This window comes from Equus asinus, chromosome 8, assembly GCF_041296235.1.
Source record: "Equus asinus isolate D_3611 breed Donkey chromosome 8, EquAss-T2T_v2, whole genome shotgun sequence".
Taxonomy (NCBI): Eukaryota; Metazoa; Chordata; class Mammalia; order Perissodactyla; family Equidae; genus Equus; species Equus asinus.
Window position 1 is genome coordinate 100,289,055 of NC_091797.1, and position 19,459 is coordinate 100,308,513.

Genomic DNA, 19,459 nt, shown 5'->3' on the forward strand with positions numbered 1-19,459 from the left:
GCAAGAATAAGGATAATACGAGGGACAGAGAAGGATGCCATGAGTGACACAGACAGGAAGAGATCAGCTGGGACGGGGTGGAGAAGCCCACAAAAGAACACGTCAGAGAAGGCCTCACAGATAAGCCCACACCTGAGAGCCTCAACAGGAAGGAAGGAAGGAAGTCTTGGAGAGGGGAAGGGCAGGCAGAGGAGAAAAAGAAAAAGACACAAAAACGGTCTCTCCAAAAGCAAGCAATAACAAAGAACTAGCCAAGAGTTTTTGTTTAAGATATTTCCCTACATATCATAAAGTCTGTCTAAATCTGATTTCAATGAACTTCTAAGTCATTACGAACACTTCTCGGTGAGTCCAAGGTTAATAAAAGTCAACAGGTTTGGCACATCTTTGGAAATAGATCGATTGCTTCTACTTGTATTAACTGAAATCAGGTGCCTTCCTCCAAAGGCTACTTTATACACAGTGCCTGGCATAAAAAAAGACCTATTAATGAGATAAGCTTCAGTGACAAACCCTGGGAAAACACCCACACTCAAGAAATTTCTATCACCCCTATGAAGAACCATGTTTATTTCTGTAAACTTCCCCTGCCCCAAAATTCCTACAAGGCACCTTTATTTCTAAACATTGTTCTGCTCAACCCAAATCACACTGCTACTGACTTGGACCCTTTAACGCCTGTGACCTTGTGTGACCTTGTATAGGTTTATAGTGGCAACAAAGATCAGGGACCACTTGCTAAAATAATCACCACTCCTTGGAAGGAGCACAAATGACTGTTCATACTGCTAGTATAATTCTTTATTCTATCGTTTATTTCCTATGTTACACACACAAACTCCACAGAAGAGGGGACTGTATCTTACTTGTCCTCTGTAGTACAGGGTCTAGCACACACGTGACACTCCAGTTGCTGAGTGGAACAGACTGCAGGACAACAGCTCACCTCATCTGACCTGCCCATTAACCTACGAAGCAAGCATGCTGCACACAATTTATACTCACGTAACACAAGGCTTTTAGGTTAAGAAATCTTTCCAAAACCTCAAAGGTGACCAGTGATGGAGCCAGGTGTGAATGATGCCTGTGCCCTGAACCACAATACCGAGTTGTTCAAAATTCATATTTCATTTTAACACAGAAAGGATGAACTAAGTGTTGATTACCTTCCCAAGACAGTCCACCAAAACAAACAAAAACACACATAAACAGCAAAAAGAAAACATTACTTTATAATTGTAATGAAAGCATTAAAAAAAAAAAAGAACCTACCCATTGATACTGCCATTACCACAATAAAGTCCCTTCCCATTCCAGCTGAGGGTTACAGGACAGGAAATAATGCTAACAGGGGACAGGGCTCACGGGGGCACACCCCCCAGCATCTCCAGCCACAGCAGGGGCATTCCAGGCTCTCTGTCCTACAGATACCACCTCAGGGACTTGCCAGAGAGAAACTTTGACCCTAGAGTATTAGGTAAAGGAAGTTACCTCCTGAAATAGAGAAAGCTATTGCAGAAAAAGTAATTTAGGCTGAAATTAAGTCAAAAGGGAATCTTCTCACTTCTAAAGGAATACCCAAACATACAGCATTTTCAACTTAAATTTGTATTAACTGTCCCCAAAATCAAGAGGTAAAAACAACCACCTTTAAAGACTTCTTCCTTAAAGAAGTCAAAGGCAAGTAGGCTGGATGTTGATCTGATGGCAAGAACGTTTCAGGTGGAGAATGTGGTACTCTCCAGTTCTTTGGGGGTACCCCTCAAGGTCTACTGTTCTTTTCAGTTCCAGTGAATAGATCATATTTATTCATTCCTCTGAAAAACACAATTTTATAATTTTTATATGTTTCTAAGTTTGGAAGACTACACACCAAACTTACCACTGGTTATCTCCGGGGCATGGGAACCACTTTCACTTTTCACTGTTTATACATCCTTGTTGTTTGAAGACACACAGGTTACCCTTGTAATTTGTGAGAAGATGCACAAAAAAGAATGTTCTTTCTAATGAACTTGATATCGACCCTGATATCAGTTTCCCCACACTAAACCCAGCATATATGGAGTTAAAACCAAAACACTCATTCCCTGCTTACTCTCTGGCTTCCTGGCTCCAGAATCCACTATGCTCCATGGAGACAGACACCGTCAAGGACAAGCACCTGGACTATCTCCTCCCCACAAACAGATACAGACTGGTGGGAAAGCTTCTGACCAGCAAGGTCATGAGCTCCCTCCTCTCTGCAAGTGTCTCAAGGCCAAAGACAGGCTGGTGGGAAAGCTCCGACCAGCAAGGCCATATGCTCCCCCTCCCCTACCTAAGCCCCAAATAAAAACGCTTCCTGTTAGCTTTTCGGGGAGTTTGGGATTTCAGCGTTAGCTGCCCTCTCTTCTTGCTCAGCGCTGTGCAAAAATAAAGTTCCTACTTTCTTTCACCACCCCCGGTGTCAGAGATTGGCTTGCTGCGCAACGGGTGACCGAACTCACTTCAGGTTCGGTAACAAACTCAGCTACTTACCAATGAAAAAGTTGAACCTTTTGGTCAAGATTAAGGGGGAGTGAGGAGTTAGTATTTAATGGATACAGAGTTTCGGGAAGTTTGGGAAGATGAAAGAGTTCTAGAGATAGATGGTGGTGATGGTGGCATAGCAATGTGAATGTACTTAATGCCACTACACTGCAGTCTTAAAAATGGTTAAAATGGTAAATTTTATGCCCACTGTATTTTACCAAAATTTAAAAAAAGATTACAGGAGGATTTAAAAAGTGAATTAGACACTGCTATGAGGCTGGTTAAAATCAAGCACACACAATCAAGGAAAACACATTCAACCATGGGGCATTTTTTAACACACGGAGGTTTTCATAACAAGCCTTTATTTGCTATAAACACCCTGCCTGTTTGTTATTTCAGCATCCCTTTCCTGATCACAAAGAACATCCACACGTTGGCATAGGACATTACTGTTGATTTGGCAGAAATGACTCAATATAGATTGCTAAAATTAAGATAACAAATTAAGCCAAGAATCTAGCTAAAAAGAACAAATTGATTTTCTTTCAACAAATAAATATCAAATACCCACTATGTGCCAGGCTTTAGGGACACAATGGACAATAAAGCAGACAAAATTCTCTACCAGCTCACATTCTAGTAAAGAAAACCTACAAGCTTATTTTAAACTGAGATCGTTACGATGACTAAACAAACAGGGTGAAGTGACAGAGCTCCAGGATAACAGAGCTATTTTAGACATCATAAAAGGACAGGAAGGAGTCCTAAGCCATTTCTCATATTCAGTTTGATGATTTATAATATATTTAAACTACTCATTGTGTAACCTTCCTAGTATCAGCCTCTCTTTCCAACGTGTTTCTTACTCCATAAAGTTTGCTCATAATACTCCACTTGTATTTATGCAGATGTTTCAGAATTATCACAAAGCCATCTGAAGTAGCAGGTTAATGAAGAACACGTAGTAATGTAGAAGTGTAGTAAATGAAAGTTGAGACTTCCTCAAAGCAAATAATGCTCATACTTTGATTCCATAAATAAGTATTGAACACATACTACCCACTAGCCACTGCACTAGACTCTGAAAATAGTAAGATACATAAGATACAGTCACACCATCCAGAGCCCCACAGACCGCGGAAATGAACAATTATCATTAGGGTGAACCACATGAAGCCACTGATAGATGTGATGAGGGGACAATGAAAAGTTACCATGGGGGAGGGGCACAGGAGAATAGGAGTGAAAGAAAGCTCCCTGGAGAGAAAAAGCAGAGTCTTCCTTTTGGATTATGAAATATTATAGGCATAGAGTAAAATTTGGAGAGCATCCTGACACTCAAGCATCCAACACCCAACCCTGTCAAATCTTGCCACACTTACCCCAGCTTGTTACAAATGAAACTTTACAGATAATGAAAAGATAAGATATTCATTCTCACTAATAAAAAATGCCAATGAAAATAAGATGCCACTTTTCTCTCATCAATTTAGGAAAATATTTTTTAACTGATTAATATGCAATCTTGGCAAGAGTGTAGGTATTCATACAGAGCTGAAGAGAATAATATTTCACAAGCCATACAACAGTATCAATTTTAAATAAATACTCTATCACCCAGTAATTTAACTTCTACTAATATATCCTACAAAAATACATAGTAGGATGAGTACATAAAGACTTCCCACTCTCTAGCAGAAAAGGGGACTATGTTAAGGATATTCTCTGCAGCTTTGCCAATAACTGGAATATTTTGCAACTAATAAAAATAGTGAATCCGATGTATATGTAGTCACTTGGAAAGAGGTCTACTACATGGTAGGTTTAAAAAAAAAGATGCAGGAGTCTGCAGAATCCTTATAGCCCACAAAGCCTAAAATATTTTTATCTGAATTTATTTTAGATTTCTCTGGTCTTATATAGGCTCCCCTAACCGACAGCCTACCATACACACTGTTCTGCTTTTCACTCAATATTTCCTTGTATTGATGTAGCATAATTTAACACACTTTCTAGTGCTAGTTGGCTTATTCCAATGTTTTGTTATTACCAATGAGCATTGCCATAAATCACTTTGATCAGATATACTGAAATTGACATGTACTAGAATAAATTTCTAGAAGTAGAATTGTATGGGACAAGGAATATATTTCCAAAACCAGCACCAAATATGTACACCTATTTTCTACACCCTTCTCAGCCACATTATCAACAGCTTGATATCCGACGCTTCGATAGATGAAAATTTTTAATTGTACTCTCACATGTAAAGTCTGAGTATCTTTTCACGTTCAAGAGCCATTTGTATATCTTTTTCTGCAGACTGTCTCTATATATCCTTTGTCCATGTCTCTTACTGCTTGGAAGGCACTTTTTATATATTATTAAAGGTAGTTCCCTGAAGTGAGTTGCAAACCTTTTCAGTCTCTTTATGCAGACTTCTATGTAGTCTAATTCACTGATCTCAGGCGTGCCTACTGGGCCTGGTGTCACACTTAGAAAGACTTTTCCACATTTTCTTCTAATACTTACACTCTCTTTTTTATGTTTCAGTTTCTGATCCACTAGAGATTTATTTTGGCATAAGGTTTCTTCTAAACAGCTATCCAATTTACACCGTATCATTTGTTAACAATCTTTGAAATGCTATCCTCACCTCACACTAAATTCCCAAATGTATTTGTGTCTACTAACTTATCTACTTTTTAAAAAATTTTTAGCGATCACCAACGCAGCATATAAGTAGGGGATGTGCAAAACTAACCAAATAAGGTCTACAACGCAATTCCATTTATGAAACCAAACATGCATCCGACATTACACATGTACATGAGAATATACAAGTTTTAGAATATGTGCCTATGGCAAGGAAATGGCAGTAAAAAGGAAATAACCAAGCAGACAGAGGCTTGCATAGACCAAGTGTGCTGTGAACTAAGAAATACAACCACCATCTACTCCTGATCAAAAAAGATTCCTCTTTTCTGGATGAGGGTAAGAATTAAGTGAATGAAATCTGTAACAAGACGAATGTTAAAGGTCAAGGAGACGTTGTGTCCACTTTTGACTCTCATAGTTAGTTTCTTTAATCTCTCTATGCATCAGCACCACACTGTTTTATTTATTGAGGCTTTAGATTGCTTTTAAGCACCTGGTAGGGTTTGCCCTCCTCAGCACTCTTTACTTTGAGAATTTTCTTAAATTTTACATTGCTTAACTTTTTGTCTAAGTCTAAAGGGAAATTTGAGTTCCAAAAATAAAAATACAGAGATCATCTATGTATAGATGGTAAGTGAAGCCATGAGACTGGATAAAATCACCAAGAAACAGCGTGAGGAGTGAGAACGATGGGCATGGACCCCATGGCAGAGTCTCACGGAGCACCAAGACTTAGAGTGGGGGCAGAGTGGCAGCCCATGAAGATGAACATAATTTAAGTAAATGAAGATTAACATACTTAAACAAACCAAGAATGAGAAATAGCAGAAGTCCCACAAGGCAACAATTACCAATGCTTAGTGAGTCATAAAACTCCACAGATCACAAGAAAACCTCCCAGTCCTCATAATGAGTCCGTCCCTGTTCTCAGTATGAGCTGCACTCACATTCCATCAGGCTCTTCCTGCTTAGTCCCCTGCTGGCTTACATGACAGTGTCTAAGATCATAAATACCTAGAGGATGTGGATCAGATTAATTTTATTTACTCTGTCTGCAATTGACAGAAAAATGCTGGAAAAGAGAACGATATTAATGTCCTAGAGAGAACAATATTCAAGACAGAAGGCAGTGGGACCCTAGAAGACTGCTTCACCTCAGGTAGTCCCCTCCAGATTTTACAGCACCATCCATCAGATGATTTGTGAGTCCTTCAAGAAGAAAATCAGGAATACCTTAGAGTCAACATGGGTTAAGAAGTCATGCCAAATCAACCTCATTTTCCTGAAGCCAAGCAAATGCGGCAGAACAAATCTTCATTTCAGCAAAGCATTTGGCTTAGCTCTGCTGAGGTAGCTGGAAGTGACTTCCACAGCCAGTAAAGGCCCCATCCCAAGCCTTTTATCTGTGGCACTTTTATGGCATATAGAACTTTGCTTTGTATTTGTTATTCACATATACCTTATCACTTATTTATTCTTAGAGTCAGATTCAGGGTCTCCTCATTTTGAATCTATCAAACATCACAAAAGGTCAAATAAAGTAGGAAACAAAACACTCTTGAAATGAGATGGAGAAGTGTGAAGTGAGCTTGTATACAAGCAGGTGTACAGCTCAACCGTACTTCAAGGGTGCTGGCTGTATAAACCATTGTCTACCTAGAGCTAGACCCCAGGGCTCTGACCTTAATCACATGCTGGTCAATATTTTGAACAATGATTCTAGCTGAAGCCACAGATGGTGATTTTTTTTTTATGGGCTAAGGATCTGCTTGGAGACTGTCAATATACTTGGGTAATAATCAGAATAGACTCTTAATGGATTTGAAAGGACTATGAAATAAAAATAGTAAGACGTACACAAACAAATAAAATACTACATTTGTGCTACATATCGAAAAACAAGATCAAAGCTTTGCTCAAAAAGCAGCTCTAAGACATAAAATATTGACCAAATGCAATGTGTGGACCTTCTTTGGATACTAATTCAAACAAACCAAATGCATAAAACATTTGAGACAAATAGAGAAATTTAACATTGAGTACAGATTTGAGGACATTGAGGAATTACTGATTTTTTTAGGTGTGACAATGTTATTAGGGTATGTTTAAAAATAAAGTTCTTAGTGTCTACTGACAGATAAATGGATAAGCAAAATGTGGCATACACAAAATAGAATATTATTCAGCCTTAAAAAGGAAGGACATTATACCGGGAGGGGGCGGAGCAAAATGGAAGGGTGAGCTGACCCTGGATTCTCTCCCCTCCAAAATACAACAAAAGATTGGAAGAACTGAATTTCAGAGAATAAACATAATGCCAGCTCATTAGAGACCTACAATACCAAGAAGGCGGAGATCATAACCTTGCTTACACCCTCGGAGGCGCTGGAACGGTAGAGAGAACATCGCTCCCTCCCCTAGAGTCTGCGATCGCTGTGGCGCGGGTCGGGAAGGAGCGGGGGAGGGGCCGCGCGACCGGGGGATCATCCAGGACTCCTGCCGCTGATTCAGTGGAGACCCGCTGACGGGGGGAAAGCTTCCGTCCGCGGGGACCCTATAAATCAAGGGCCTTGGGAGACCAGAGAACAGAACTGATCTGAACCCAGACCAGCGCGTGTAACAGCCCCTCCCCCCCAGCAAAGCCATCTTGCCCCAAGGCGGAGAGCTAACACACCACTCTCGACCCCCATCTAGTGGTGACAGGCTGTAACTGCAACTGAATTCTACCACCATGAGAAAAAAACGCTCCTCTACCATCCAGCAATTTATAAAAGCCCCAGACCAGAAGGAAAACAATAAAAACACAGAATTAAGTCCTGAGGACTTGGAATTAGGTAAACTAAGTGATAATGAATTCAGAGCAGCTATAATCAAAAAACTCAATGAGGTAGAGAGAAAGATAGAGAAACAAGCCGAGTTCTGGAGTTACTTCACAAAAGAGATTGAAATCATAAAGAAGAATCAAACAGAATTACTTGAGATGAAAAACACAATGGACCAGATAAAACAGAATACGGATTCACTGAATGCCCGTGTAGACAACCTAGAGGAGCAAATCAGCATAATCGAGGACAGACAGGCTGAATGGCGCCAGACAGAGGAAGAAAGAGAACTAAGAATTAAAAAAAATGAGGAAAATCTCCGAGAGATAATGGATTCAATGAGGAGTAAGAACATAAGGATCATAGGAATTCCCGAGAATATGGAAAAGGAAAATGGAGCAGAAAGTGTGCTTAACGAAATTATTGAAGAGAACTTCCCAAATCTAGGGATCAATGGAGAAATGTATGTAGAGGAGGGTTTTAGATCTCCTAGATTTGTCAATGTAAAAAGACCTACCGCAAGGCACGTAATAGTAAAGTTGGCAAATAGGAATGATAAGGAAAGAATACTCAGGGAAGTAAGAAAAAAAAAAGAGAATAACCTATAAAGGAGCCCCTATCAGACTGTCAGCGGATTTCTCTACAGAAACCCTACAAGCTAGGAGAGAATGGAGTGATATATTCAAAGCTTTAAAGGATAAAAACCTGCAGCCAAGAATACTCTATCCAGCAAGAATTTCCTTCAGATATGAGGGAGAAATTAAATCTTTTCCAGACAAACAAAAGTTAAGGGAATTTGTAACTAAAAGCCCTCCATTACAAGAAATCCTCAAGAAGGCTCTCATACTTGAAAAAAGAAAAAATGGAGAAAGGGGACACAATCCACAGACTAGGGAGACCGATGGATAGAACCAGAACAGGATAGCAAATATTCAATTATAGCATTAGGGTAAAAGTAAGGAAACTACCAAAACAAGGACGATCTTAGCACTCTAACTACAAATTAATAAGACGAGTTGGAATAAAAAATGAAAATAATTATTTAGGAGGGGAAGAGCAAAGGGTCTAAATCAGTATTGGTCGAGTAAGTAAGAGACCACCAGAGAACAGACTATATTATACACGAGATTCTAAATACAAACTTCAAGGTAGACACTAAAATAAAGTACAGAACAGACTCACAAAACATAGATAAGGAAAAATCTAAGAAACCCAGCATAAGAAATTGCAGTATTAAACGGGTAGTCTAAAGCAAACAGGAAAAGAAATGCAGGAAAACAAGATGATGAGCGACAGATTGACAGCATTAAGTCCACATGCATCAATAATCACTCTAAGTGTGAACGGATTGAACTCTCCAATAAAAAGACACAGAGTGGCAAAATGGATTAAAGAACAAGATCCAAGAATTTGTTGCCTCCAGGAAACACACCTCAGCCCCAAGGACAAACACAGACTCAGGGTGAAGGGGTGGAGGACAATACTTCAACCAAATAGCAAGGAAAAAAAGGCAGGTGTTGCAATTCTCATATCAGACCAAGTGGATTTCAAAATAAGACAGGTAAAGAGAGACACAGACGGACAATATATAATGATCAAAGGGACACTTCATCAAGAAGAAATAACGTTTATAAATATCTATGCACCCAACACAGGAGCACCAAGATTCATAAAGCAACTATTAACAGACCTAAAGGAAGATGTTAAAAACAACACAATAATAGTAGGGGACCTCAACACCCCACTCACATCAATGGACAGATCATCCAGACAGAAAATCAACAAGGAAATAGTGGAGCTGAATGAAAAACTAAAACAATTGGACTTAATAGACATATATAGATCACTCCACCCTGAAGGAGCTGAATACACATTCTTCTCAAGTGCACATGGAACATTCTCTAGGATAGACCATATGTTGGGAAACAAGGCAAGCCTCTACAAATTTAAAAAAATTGAAATAATAACAAGCATCTTCTCAGATCATAGTGCTATAAGGCTAGAAATTAATTGCAAGAAAAAAGTTGAGAAAGGCACAAAGATGTGGAGACTAAACAACACACTACTGAACAAGCAATGGATCATTGACAAAATTAAAGAAGAAATAAAAAAAACCTGGAAACAAATGAAAATGATAGCATGCCATACCAACTCATATGGGATGCAGCAAAAGCTGTATTAAGAGGAAAATTCATCGCAATACAGGCACATCTTAACAAACAAGAAAAATCCCAAATAAGCAACCTTAAAGCACACCTAACTGAACTAGAGAAAAAAGAACAAACGAAGCCCAAAGTCAGCAGAAGGAGAGAAATAATAAAAATCAGAGCAGAAATAAATACTATTGAAACAAAAAAGGCAGTAGAAAGGATCAATGAGACAAAGAGCTGGTTTTTTGAGAAGATAAATAAAATTGACAAACCACTAGCCAGACTTACAAAGAAAAAAAGGGAGAAAGCTCAAATAAACAAAATCAGAAATGAGCGAGGAGAAATAACAACAGACTCTGCAGAAATACAACAGATTATAAGAGAATACTACAAAAAACTATATGCCAACAGAATGGATAACCTAGAGGAAATGGATAAATTCTTGGACTCCTACAATCTCCCAAAGCTCACTCAAGAAGAGGCAGACAATTTGAACAGACCAATCACAAGGAAAGACATTGAAACAGCAATCAAAAACATCCCAAAGAATAAAACCCCAGGACCAGACGGCTTTCCTGAGGAATTCTACCAAACTTTCAGAGAGGATTTAATACCCATCCTTATCAAGCTATTCCAAAAAATTAGGGAAGATGGAACACTTCCTAACACATTCTATGAGGCCAACATCACGCTGATACCAAAACCTGACAAGGACACAACGAAAAAAGAGAACTACAGGCCAATATCACTGATGAACATAGATGCAAAAATTCTAAACAAAATTTTGGCAACCAGAATTCAGCAATTCATCTAAAGAATCATACATCAGGATCAGGTGGGATTCATACCAGGGACACAGGGATGGTTCAACATCTGCAAATCAATCAACGTGATACACCACATCAACAAACTGAGGAATAAAAACCACATGATCATCTCAATAGATGCAGAGAAGGCATTTGACAAGATCCAACAGCCATTTATGATAAAAACTCTGAACAAAATGGGCATAGAAGGAAACTACCTCAACATAATAAAGGCCATATATGACAAACCCATAGCCAACATCATACTCAATGGGCAAAAACTGAACCCATCCCCCTGAAAACAGGAACGAGACAAGGATGCCCTCTATCACCACTCTTATTTAACATAGTACTGGAGGTCCTGGCCAGAGCAATCAGGCAAGAAAAAGGAATAAAAGGAATCCAAATAGGGAGGGAAGAAGTGAAACTCTTGCTGTTTGCAGATGACATGATCTTATATATGGAAAACCCCAAAGAATCCATTGGAAAACTGTTAGAAGTAATCAACAACTACAGCAAAGTTGCAGGGTATAAAATCAATTTACATAAATCAGTAGCATTTCTATACTCCAGTAATGAACCAACAGAAAAAGAACTCAAGAATACAATACCATTCACAATCGCAACAAAAAGAATAAAATACCTCGGGGTAAATTTAACTAAGGAAGTGAAGGACCTATATAACGAAAATTACAAGGCCTTTCTGAGAGAATTGGATGATGACATAAGGAGATGGAAAGACATTCCATGTACATGGATTGGAAGAAAAACATAGTTAAAATGTCCATTCTACCTAAAGCAATCTACAGATTCAACGCCATCCCAATCAGAATCCCAATGACATTCTTTACAGAATTAGAACAAAGAATCCTAAAATTCATATGGGGCAACAAAAGACCCCAAATTGCTAAAGCAATCCTGAGAAAAAAGAACACAGCTGGAGGCATCACAATCCCTGACTTCAAAACATACTACAAAGCTACAGTAATCAAAACAGCATGGTACTGGTACAAAAACAGGTGCACAGATCAATGGAACAAAATTGAAAGCCCAGAAATAAAACCACACATCTATGGACAGCTTATCTTTGACAAAGGAGCTGAGGGCATACAATGGAGAAAAGAAAGTCTTTTCAACAAATGGTGCTGGGGAAACTGGAAAGCCACATGTAAAAGAAGGAAAATTGACCATTCTTTTTCACCATTCACCAAAATAAACTCAAAATGGATCAAAGACCTAAAGCTGAGACCTGAAACCATAAGGCTTCTGGAAGAAAACGTAGGCAGTACACTCTTTGACATCAGTATTAAAAGGATCTTTTCAGACACCATGCCTTCTCAGAGAAGGGAAACAATAGAAAGAATAAACAAATGGGACCTCATCAGATTAAAGAGCTTCTTCAAGGCAAATGAAAACAGGATTGAAACAAAAAAACAACCCACTAACTGGGAAAAAATATTTGCAAGTCATATATCTGACAAAGGCTTAATATCCTTAATATATAAAGAACTCTCGCAACTCAACCACAAAACATCAAACAACCCAATCAAAAAATGGGCTGGAGACATGAACAGACATTTCTCCAAAGAAGATATACTGATGGCCAATAGGCACTAGAAAAGATGCTCATCATCGCTGATCATCAGGGAAATGCAAATCAAAACTACACTAAGATATCACCTTACACCTGTTAGAATGACAAAAATATCTAAAACTAATAGCAACAAATGTTGGAGAGGTTGCGGAGAAAAAGGAACCCTCATACACTGCTGGTGGGAATGCAAACTGGTGCAGCCACTATGGAAAACAGTATGGAGATTCCTCAAAAAACTAAAAATAGAACTACCATACGATCCAGCCATCCCACTACTGGGTATTTATCCAAAGAGCCTGAAGTCAGCAATCCCAAAAGTCCTGTGCACCCCAATGTTTATTGCAGCACTGTTTACAATAGCCAAGACGTGGAAGCAACCTAAGTGCCCATCAACAGACGAATGGATAAAGATGTGGTACATATATACAACGGAATACTACTCAGCTGCAAAACAGAACAAAATCATTCCATTTGCAATAACATGGATGGACCTTGAGAGAATTATGTTAAGTGAAATAAGCCAGCAAGAGAAAGATAATCTGTGTATGACTCCACTCATATGAGGAATTTAAAACTATGGACCAAGAACAGTTTAGTGGATACCAGGGGAAAGGTGGGGTGGGGGGTGGGCACAAAGGGTGAAGTGGTGCACCTACAACATGACTGACAAACATTAATGTACAATTGAAATTTCACAAGATTGTAACCTATCAATAACTCAATAAAAAAAAAAGGAAGGACATTCTGACATATGCCACAACGTGGATAAACATTGAGAACATTATGCTAAATGAAACAAGCCAATCACTAAAAAGACAAATACTGTATGATTCCACGTATGAGGTCCCTAGAGTAGTCAGATTCATAGAGACAGACAGTAGAATGGAGGGTGCCAGGGGCTGGGGGAGGGACAGGGGCATCATTGTATAATGGGTACAGAGTTTGTTTTGCAAGATGAAAAGAGCTCTGGAGATGGATGGGGTGACAGTTGCACAATATGAATGTACTTTAAACCATTGAACTGTACACTTAAAAATGGTTAAGATGACGGGGCCAGCCCCGTGGCCGAGCGGTTAAAGTTCCATGCAATCTGCTCCAGCAGCCCAAGTTCGTGGGTTCGGATCCTGGGTGCAGATCTACTCCATTCATCAGCCATGCTGTGGAGGCATCCCACATACAATGTGGAGGAGGACTGCCACAGATGTTAGCTCAAGGCTAATCTTCCTCAACCAAAAAAAAAAAAAGAGGAGGATTGGCAACGGATGTTAGCTCAGGGCAAATCACACTAACACACACACACACACACACACACACAATGGTTAAGATGGTGAACTTTATGTTATGTATATTTTGTCCAATTTTTAAAAATGGGGAAAAATTAAAGAACTCTCTTTTGGAGATAGATCCTAAAGTATTTAAGAATAAAATATCATGTCTGGAATTAGCTTCAAAATAATTTGGCAGCGAATGAGGACATAAACAAAACCAGCCATGTGTTGGTAAGCAACTGTTCTTGTTCTCCTCAACCTAGCCAGATGTCTCAGGTTTTAGCAGAATAGCACTGGATGCTCTCTAGACAGAGCCATACACTTAAGTGGACTTAGGTTTTCCAAAATGTCACTTTATTCTTAGTTTGGGGATCAAAGCTGGGTTATATGGCAACAGTCTGATTTCACCTCAAAATATCACCAAGAATTTGTACCCAATCTCTTGAGCACAGCAGGCTCTTAAGTATTAGTGACAGAGTCCAGTTTCTCATATAAGAGCATATACACATATTCATGGCACTCAAAAAGGTAAAAGTACCTCAGAAACATAAGACAGTGTTTTAACATCTGGGAACATGGATCCAAAAGTAAGTCAGAGACTATCAGAACCAAAAGAAATGAAGACAACGTTTCTCAACGATGGGTGGGGTCTTGCAACCTTTGGAAACAGGCAGGGCAATTTTATATGTACAACGACTAGGGAACATTTATGGGCTGGGGTCAGGAATCTCTTCATCCTGGATTTGGGACAATCCCACAAAAAGAACTTTTAAATCTAAAAAACCAATTAACACTGAGTTTTACTCCACATGCAGAAACAGTCCCAGAGAAGTGATGTGCCCAAAGCCAGGTTTTTTTCATTAGTTAGTAGAAATAACTAAGGACTCCTGATTTCCTAGAATAATTATTCTGATAGGTAACCTAGGTATACAATTACAACAGCCCATATAAGAGTTAATCAAAAGTAGACGAAACACTATCTAATGATCCTTTTTACTCTCAAATCCAAATTCAAATCTGACACAGGAGAACACGTAAAAAGAAACTACTCAAGAGTGACATCAGCAACATGGCAGCATGAGCTCACCCGGGACTCTCTCCCCTCCAAAGTACAATCAAAAAGAGCAACTGCTTTCCAACCAAAAAAGCAATCCTAATAACAGAAATCGTCAGAGACCCACAGCAGCCAAACGACAGAAGGCGGAGAGGCTGCAGCTGGCCTCGGAGGAGCTGGAACAGGGTAGGAGAGAACTTCGCTCCTGCCCCTGGAGACTGGGATCGCTGCCTCGGTGCGGGAAGGAGTGGAGGAGGAGCCGCCCGTTGGGGGTCATCCAGGACGCCCACCGCCTGTGCAGCGAAACCCTCTAACAGGGGAAAGCTTTCCCGTGGGGGAGCCCCAGCAAGCCAGGGCCCGGGAGACCAGAAAGTGAGAGCTGATATAATACGGGTTGGCGTGAGTGAAAGTGCCCCTCCTCCCCCAACCCACCCTGTGCTCCGCCATCTTGGCTGAAGGCGGAGGGCTCAGAAAACAAGGCTCTCAGCCCCCATCTAGTGGCGACAGGCTGTAATTGCAGCCGAATAATAGCATCATGCGCAAAAACCACTCTTCTACCATCCAGCAATTTATAAAAGCTTCAGTCCAAAAGGAAAACAATAAAAATACAGAAGAAGGTCCTGAGGGCTTAGAAATGGGTAAACTAAGTGAAGAGGAGTTCAAAATAGCTATCCTCAAAATATTCAATGAGATAAAGGAAAATATAGAGAAACAAGTCAACAAGTTCTGGAGTTACCTCACAAAAGAGATTGAAATTATAAAGAAGAATCAACTAGAAATACTAGAGATGAAAAATACAATGGATCAGATAAAACAGAATATGGATTCCCGGAATGCCCGTGTAGACACCATAGAGGAGCAAACAGACAGGCTGAATGGCTCCAGACAGAGGAAGAGAGAGAACTAAGAATTTAAAAAACTGAAGAAAATCTCAGAGAAATAGCTGACTCAATGAGAAAATGCAACTTAGGAATCATCGGAATTCCTGAGGGCTTGGAAAAGGAAAATGGAGTAGAAAGTGTGCTCAACGAAATAACAGACGAGAACTTCCCAAATCTAGGGATTGAGAGAGAAATGTGTGTGGAGGAAGCTTTCAGATGTCCTAGATTTGTCAATGTAAAAAGACTTACTGCAAGGCACATAGTAGTAAAAATGGCAAAAATGAAGCACAAAGAAAGAATACTCAGGGCAGCAAGGCAAAAGGAAATAACCTACAAAGGAACCCCCATCAGACTTTCAGCGGATTTCTCTACAGAAACCTTACAAGATAGGAGAGATTGGAATGACACATTCAAAACTTTAAAGGATAAAAATCTTCAGCCAAGAATACTCTATCCAGCAAAAATATCCTTCAGCTATGAGGGAGAAACTAAATCTTTTCCAGACAAACAAAAGCTGAGGGACTTCGTAGTCACACGACCTCCACTACAAGATATCCTCAAGAAGGTTCTCATACCTGAAAAAAGAAAAAAAGGTAGTAAGGGGTCACAAAACACAGAGTAGGGAGACAAATAGATAGAATCCGAATAGGATAGCAAATATTCAACTATAGCGTTAGGATAAAGTGAAGGAAATCACAAAAGCAGAGACAATCTTATCACTCTAACCACAAACTCACAACACAAGTTGGAATAAGAGATGAAAATAATAATTTAGGAGTGGAGGAGGAAAGGGGCTGAAACAGTCCAGGCTAAGGAAGTAAGAGACCACCAGAAAATGGACTATGTTATATACGAGATTCTGAATATAAACTTCAGGGTAGCCGCTAAACTAAAAAACAAACAGAGACACAAAACACAAATAAGAAAAAATCTAACAGACCCAGCATAAGAAATTGCAGAAGTCAATGGGTAGGCTAAAAGACGCAGGACGAGAAACAAAGGAAACACAGGAAAACCAGAAATCGAGCAACAGAATGACAGCATTAAGCCCTCATGCATCAATAATCACGCTCAATGTAAACGGATTGAACTCTCCAATAAAAAGACACAGAGTGGCAAAATGGATTAAAGAACAAGATCCAACAATTTGTTGCCTCCAGGAAACACACCTCACCTCCAAGGACAAACAGAGGCTCAGAGTGAAGGGGTGCAAGACAATACTCCAAGCTAATAGCAAACAAAAGAAAGCAGGTGTCGCAATATTTATATCAGACAAAACAGACTTCAAGATAAGGCAGGTAAAGAGAGACACAGAGGGACAATATATAATGATCAAAGGGACACTTCATCAAGAAGAAATAACGCTTAGAAATATCTATGCACCCAGCACAGGAGCACCAAAGTTCATAAAGCAACTATTAACAAACCTAACAGAAGATAGCAAAAATAACACAATAATAGTAGGGGACCTCAACACTCCACTCACATCAATGGACAGATCATCCAGACAGAAAATCAACAAGAAAACTGGAGCTAAATGAAAAGCTAAAACAGCTGGACTTCATAGACATATATAGAACACTTCATGCAAAAACAGCAGAATACAATTTCTTCTCAAGTACACATAGAACATTCTCTAGGATAGACCATATGCTGGGAAACAAGGCAAGCCTCTACAAATTTAAAAAAAATTGAAATAATAACAAGCATCTTCTCTGATCATAATGCTGTAAAGATAGAAATTAATTACAAGAAAAAAGCTGAGAAAGGCACAAGGATGTGGAGACTAAACAATACGTTATTGAACAAGCAATGGATCATTGAAGAAATTAAGGAAGAAATCAAAAAATACCTGGAGGCAAATTAAAATAACATGCCATACCAACTCATATGGGATGCAGCAAAAGCTGTATTAGGAAAATTCATCACAATTCAGGCACATCTTAACAAACAAGAAAAACCCCAAATCAGAAATCTTAAACTTGACCTAACTGAATTAAAGAAAGAAGAACAAACAAAGCCCAAAGTCAGCAGAAGGAGAAAAATAATAAAAATCAGAGCAGAAATAAATGCTATTGAAACAAAAAAGGCAGTAGAAAGGATCAATGAAACACAGACCTGGTTCTTTGAGAAGATAAATAAAATTGACAAACCCCTTGCCAGACTTACAAAGAAAAATAGAGAGAAAGCTCAAATAAACAAAATCAGAAATGAGCGAGGAGAAACAACAACAGACTCCGCAGAAATACAACAGATTATGAGAGAATACTACGAAAAACTATATGCCAGCAAAATGGATAACCTAGAGGAAATGGATAAATTCTTGGACTCCTACAATCTCCCAAAGCTCACTCAAGAAGAAGCAGACAATTTGAATAGACCAATCACAAGGAAAGAGATTGAAACAGCCATCAAAAACATCCCAAAGAATAAAACCCCAGGACCAGACGGCTTTCCTGGGGAATTCTACCAAACTTTCAGAGAGGATTTAATACCTATCATTTTCAAGCTATTCCAAAAAATTAGGGAGGATGGAAGACTTCCTAACACATTCTGCAAGGCCAACATCACGCTGACACAAAAACCTGATAAGGACAGCATGAAAAAGGAGAACTACAGGCCAATATCACTGATGAACATAGATGCAAAAATTCTCAACAAAATTTTGGCAACCAGAATTCAGCAATTCATGAAAAGGATCATACATCATGATCAAGTGGGATTCATACCAGGGACACAGGGATGGTTCAACATCGGCAAATCAATCAACGTGATACACCACATCAACAAACTGAGGAATAAAAACCACATGATCATCTCAATAGATGCAGAGAAAGCATTTGACAAGATCCAACAGCCTTTTATGATAAAAACTCTGAACAAAATGGGGATAGAAGGGAACTACCTCAAGATAATAAAGGCCATATATGACAAACCCATAGCCAACATCATACTCAATGGGCAAAAACTGAATGCCATCCCCCTGAGAACAGGAACGAGACAAGGATGCCCTCTATTACCACTCTTATTTAACATAGTTCTGGAGGTCCTGGCCAGAGCAATCAGGCAAGAAAAAGGAATCCAAATAGCGGGGGAAGAAGTGAAATTCTTGCTGTTTGCAGATGACATGATCTTATATATAGAAAACCCCAAAGAATCCATTGGAAAACTTTTAGAAATAATCAACAACTACAGCAAAGTTGCAGGTTATAAAATCAATTTACATAAATCAGTAGCATTTCTATACTCTAATAACAAACTAACAGAAAAAGAACTCAAGAACACAATACCATTCACAATCGCAACAAAAAGCATAAAATACCTCGGGGTGAATTTAACTAAGGAAGTGAAAGACCTATACAACGAAAATTACAAGGCTTTTCTGAAAGAAATGGGTGACGACATAAAGAGATGGAAAGACATTCCATGCACATGAATTGGAAGAATAAACATAGTTAAAATGTTCATCATACTTAAAGCAATCTACAGATTCAACGCAATCCCAATCAGAATCCCAATGACATTCTTTACAGAAATTGAACAAAGAATCCTAAAATTCATATGGGGCAACAAAAGACCCTGAATTGCTAAAGCAATCCTGAGAAAAAAGAACACAGCTGGAGGCATCACAATCCCTGACTTCAAAACATACTACAAAGCTACAGTAATCAAAACAGCATGGTACTGGTACAAAAACAGGTGCACAGAT

General features: G+C 39.1%; 1 protein-coding gene across 1 annotated transcript in view; it reads right to left on the reverse strand.

Annotated features, from left to right (window-relative positions):
- Window positions 1-15,316, reverse strand: part of LOC106826774 (clathrin heavy chain 2) — a 44,863-nt gene extending 29,547 nt beyond the window's left edge. The window contains 1 exon segment of the mRNA XM_070516819.1: window positions 15,302-15,316. Within this exon segment, the coding sequence (XP_070372920.1) occupies window positions 15,302-15,316 (15 nt within the window).
- Window positions 15,317-19,459: the final 4,143 nt, after the last annotated feature.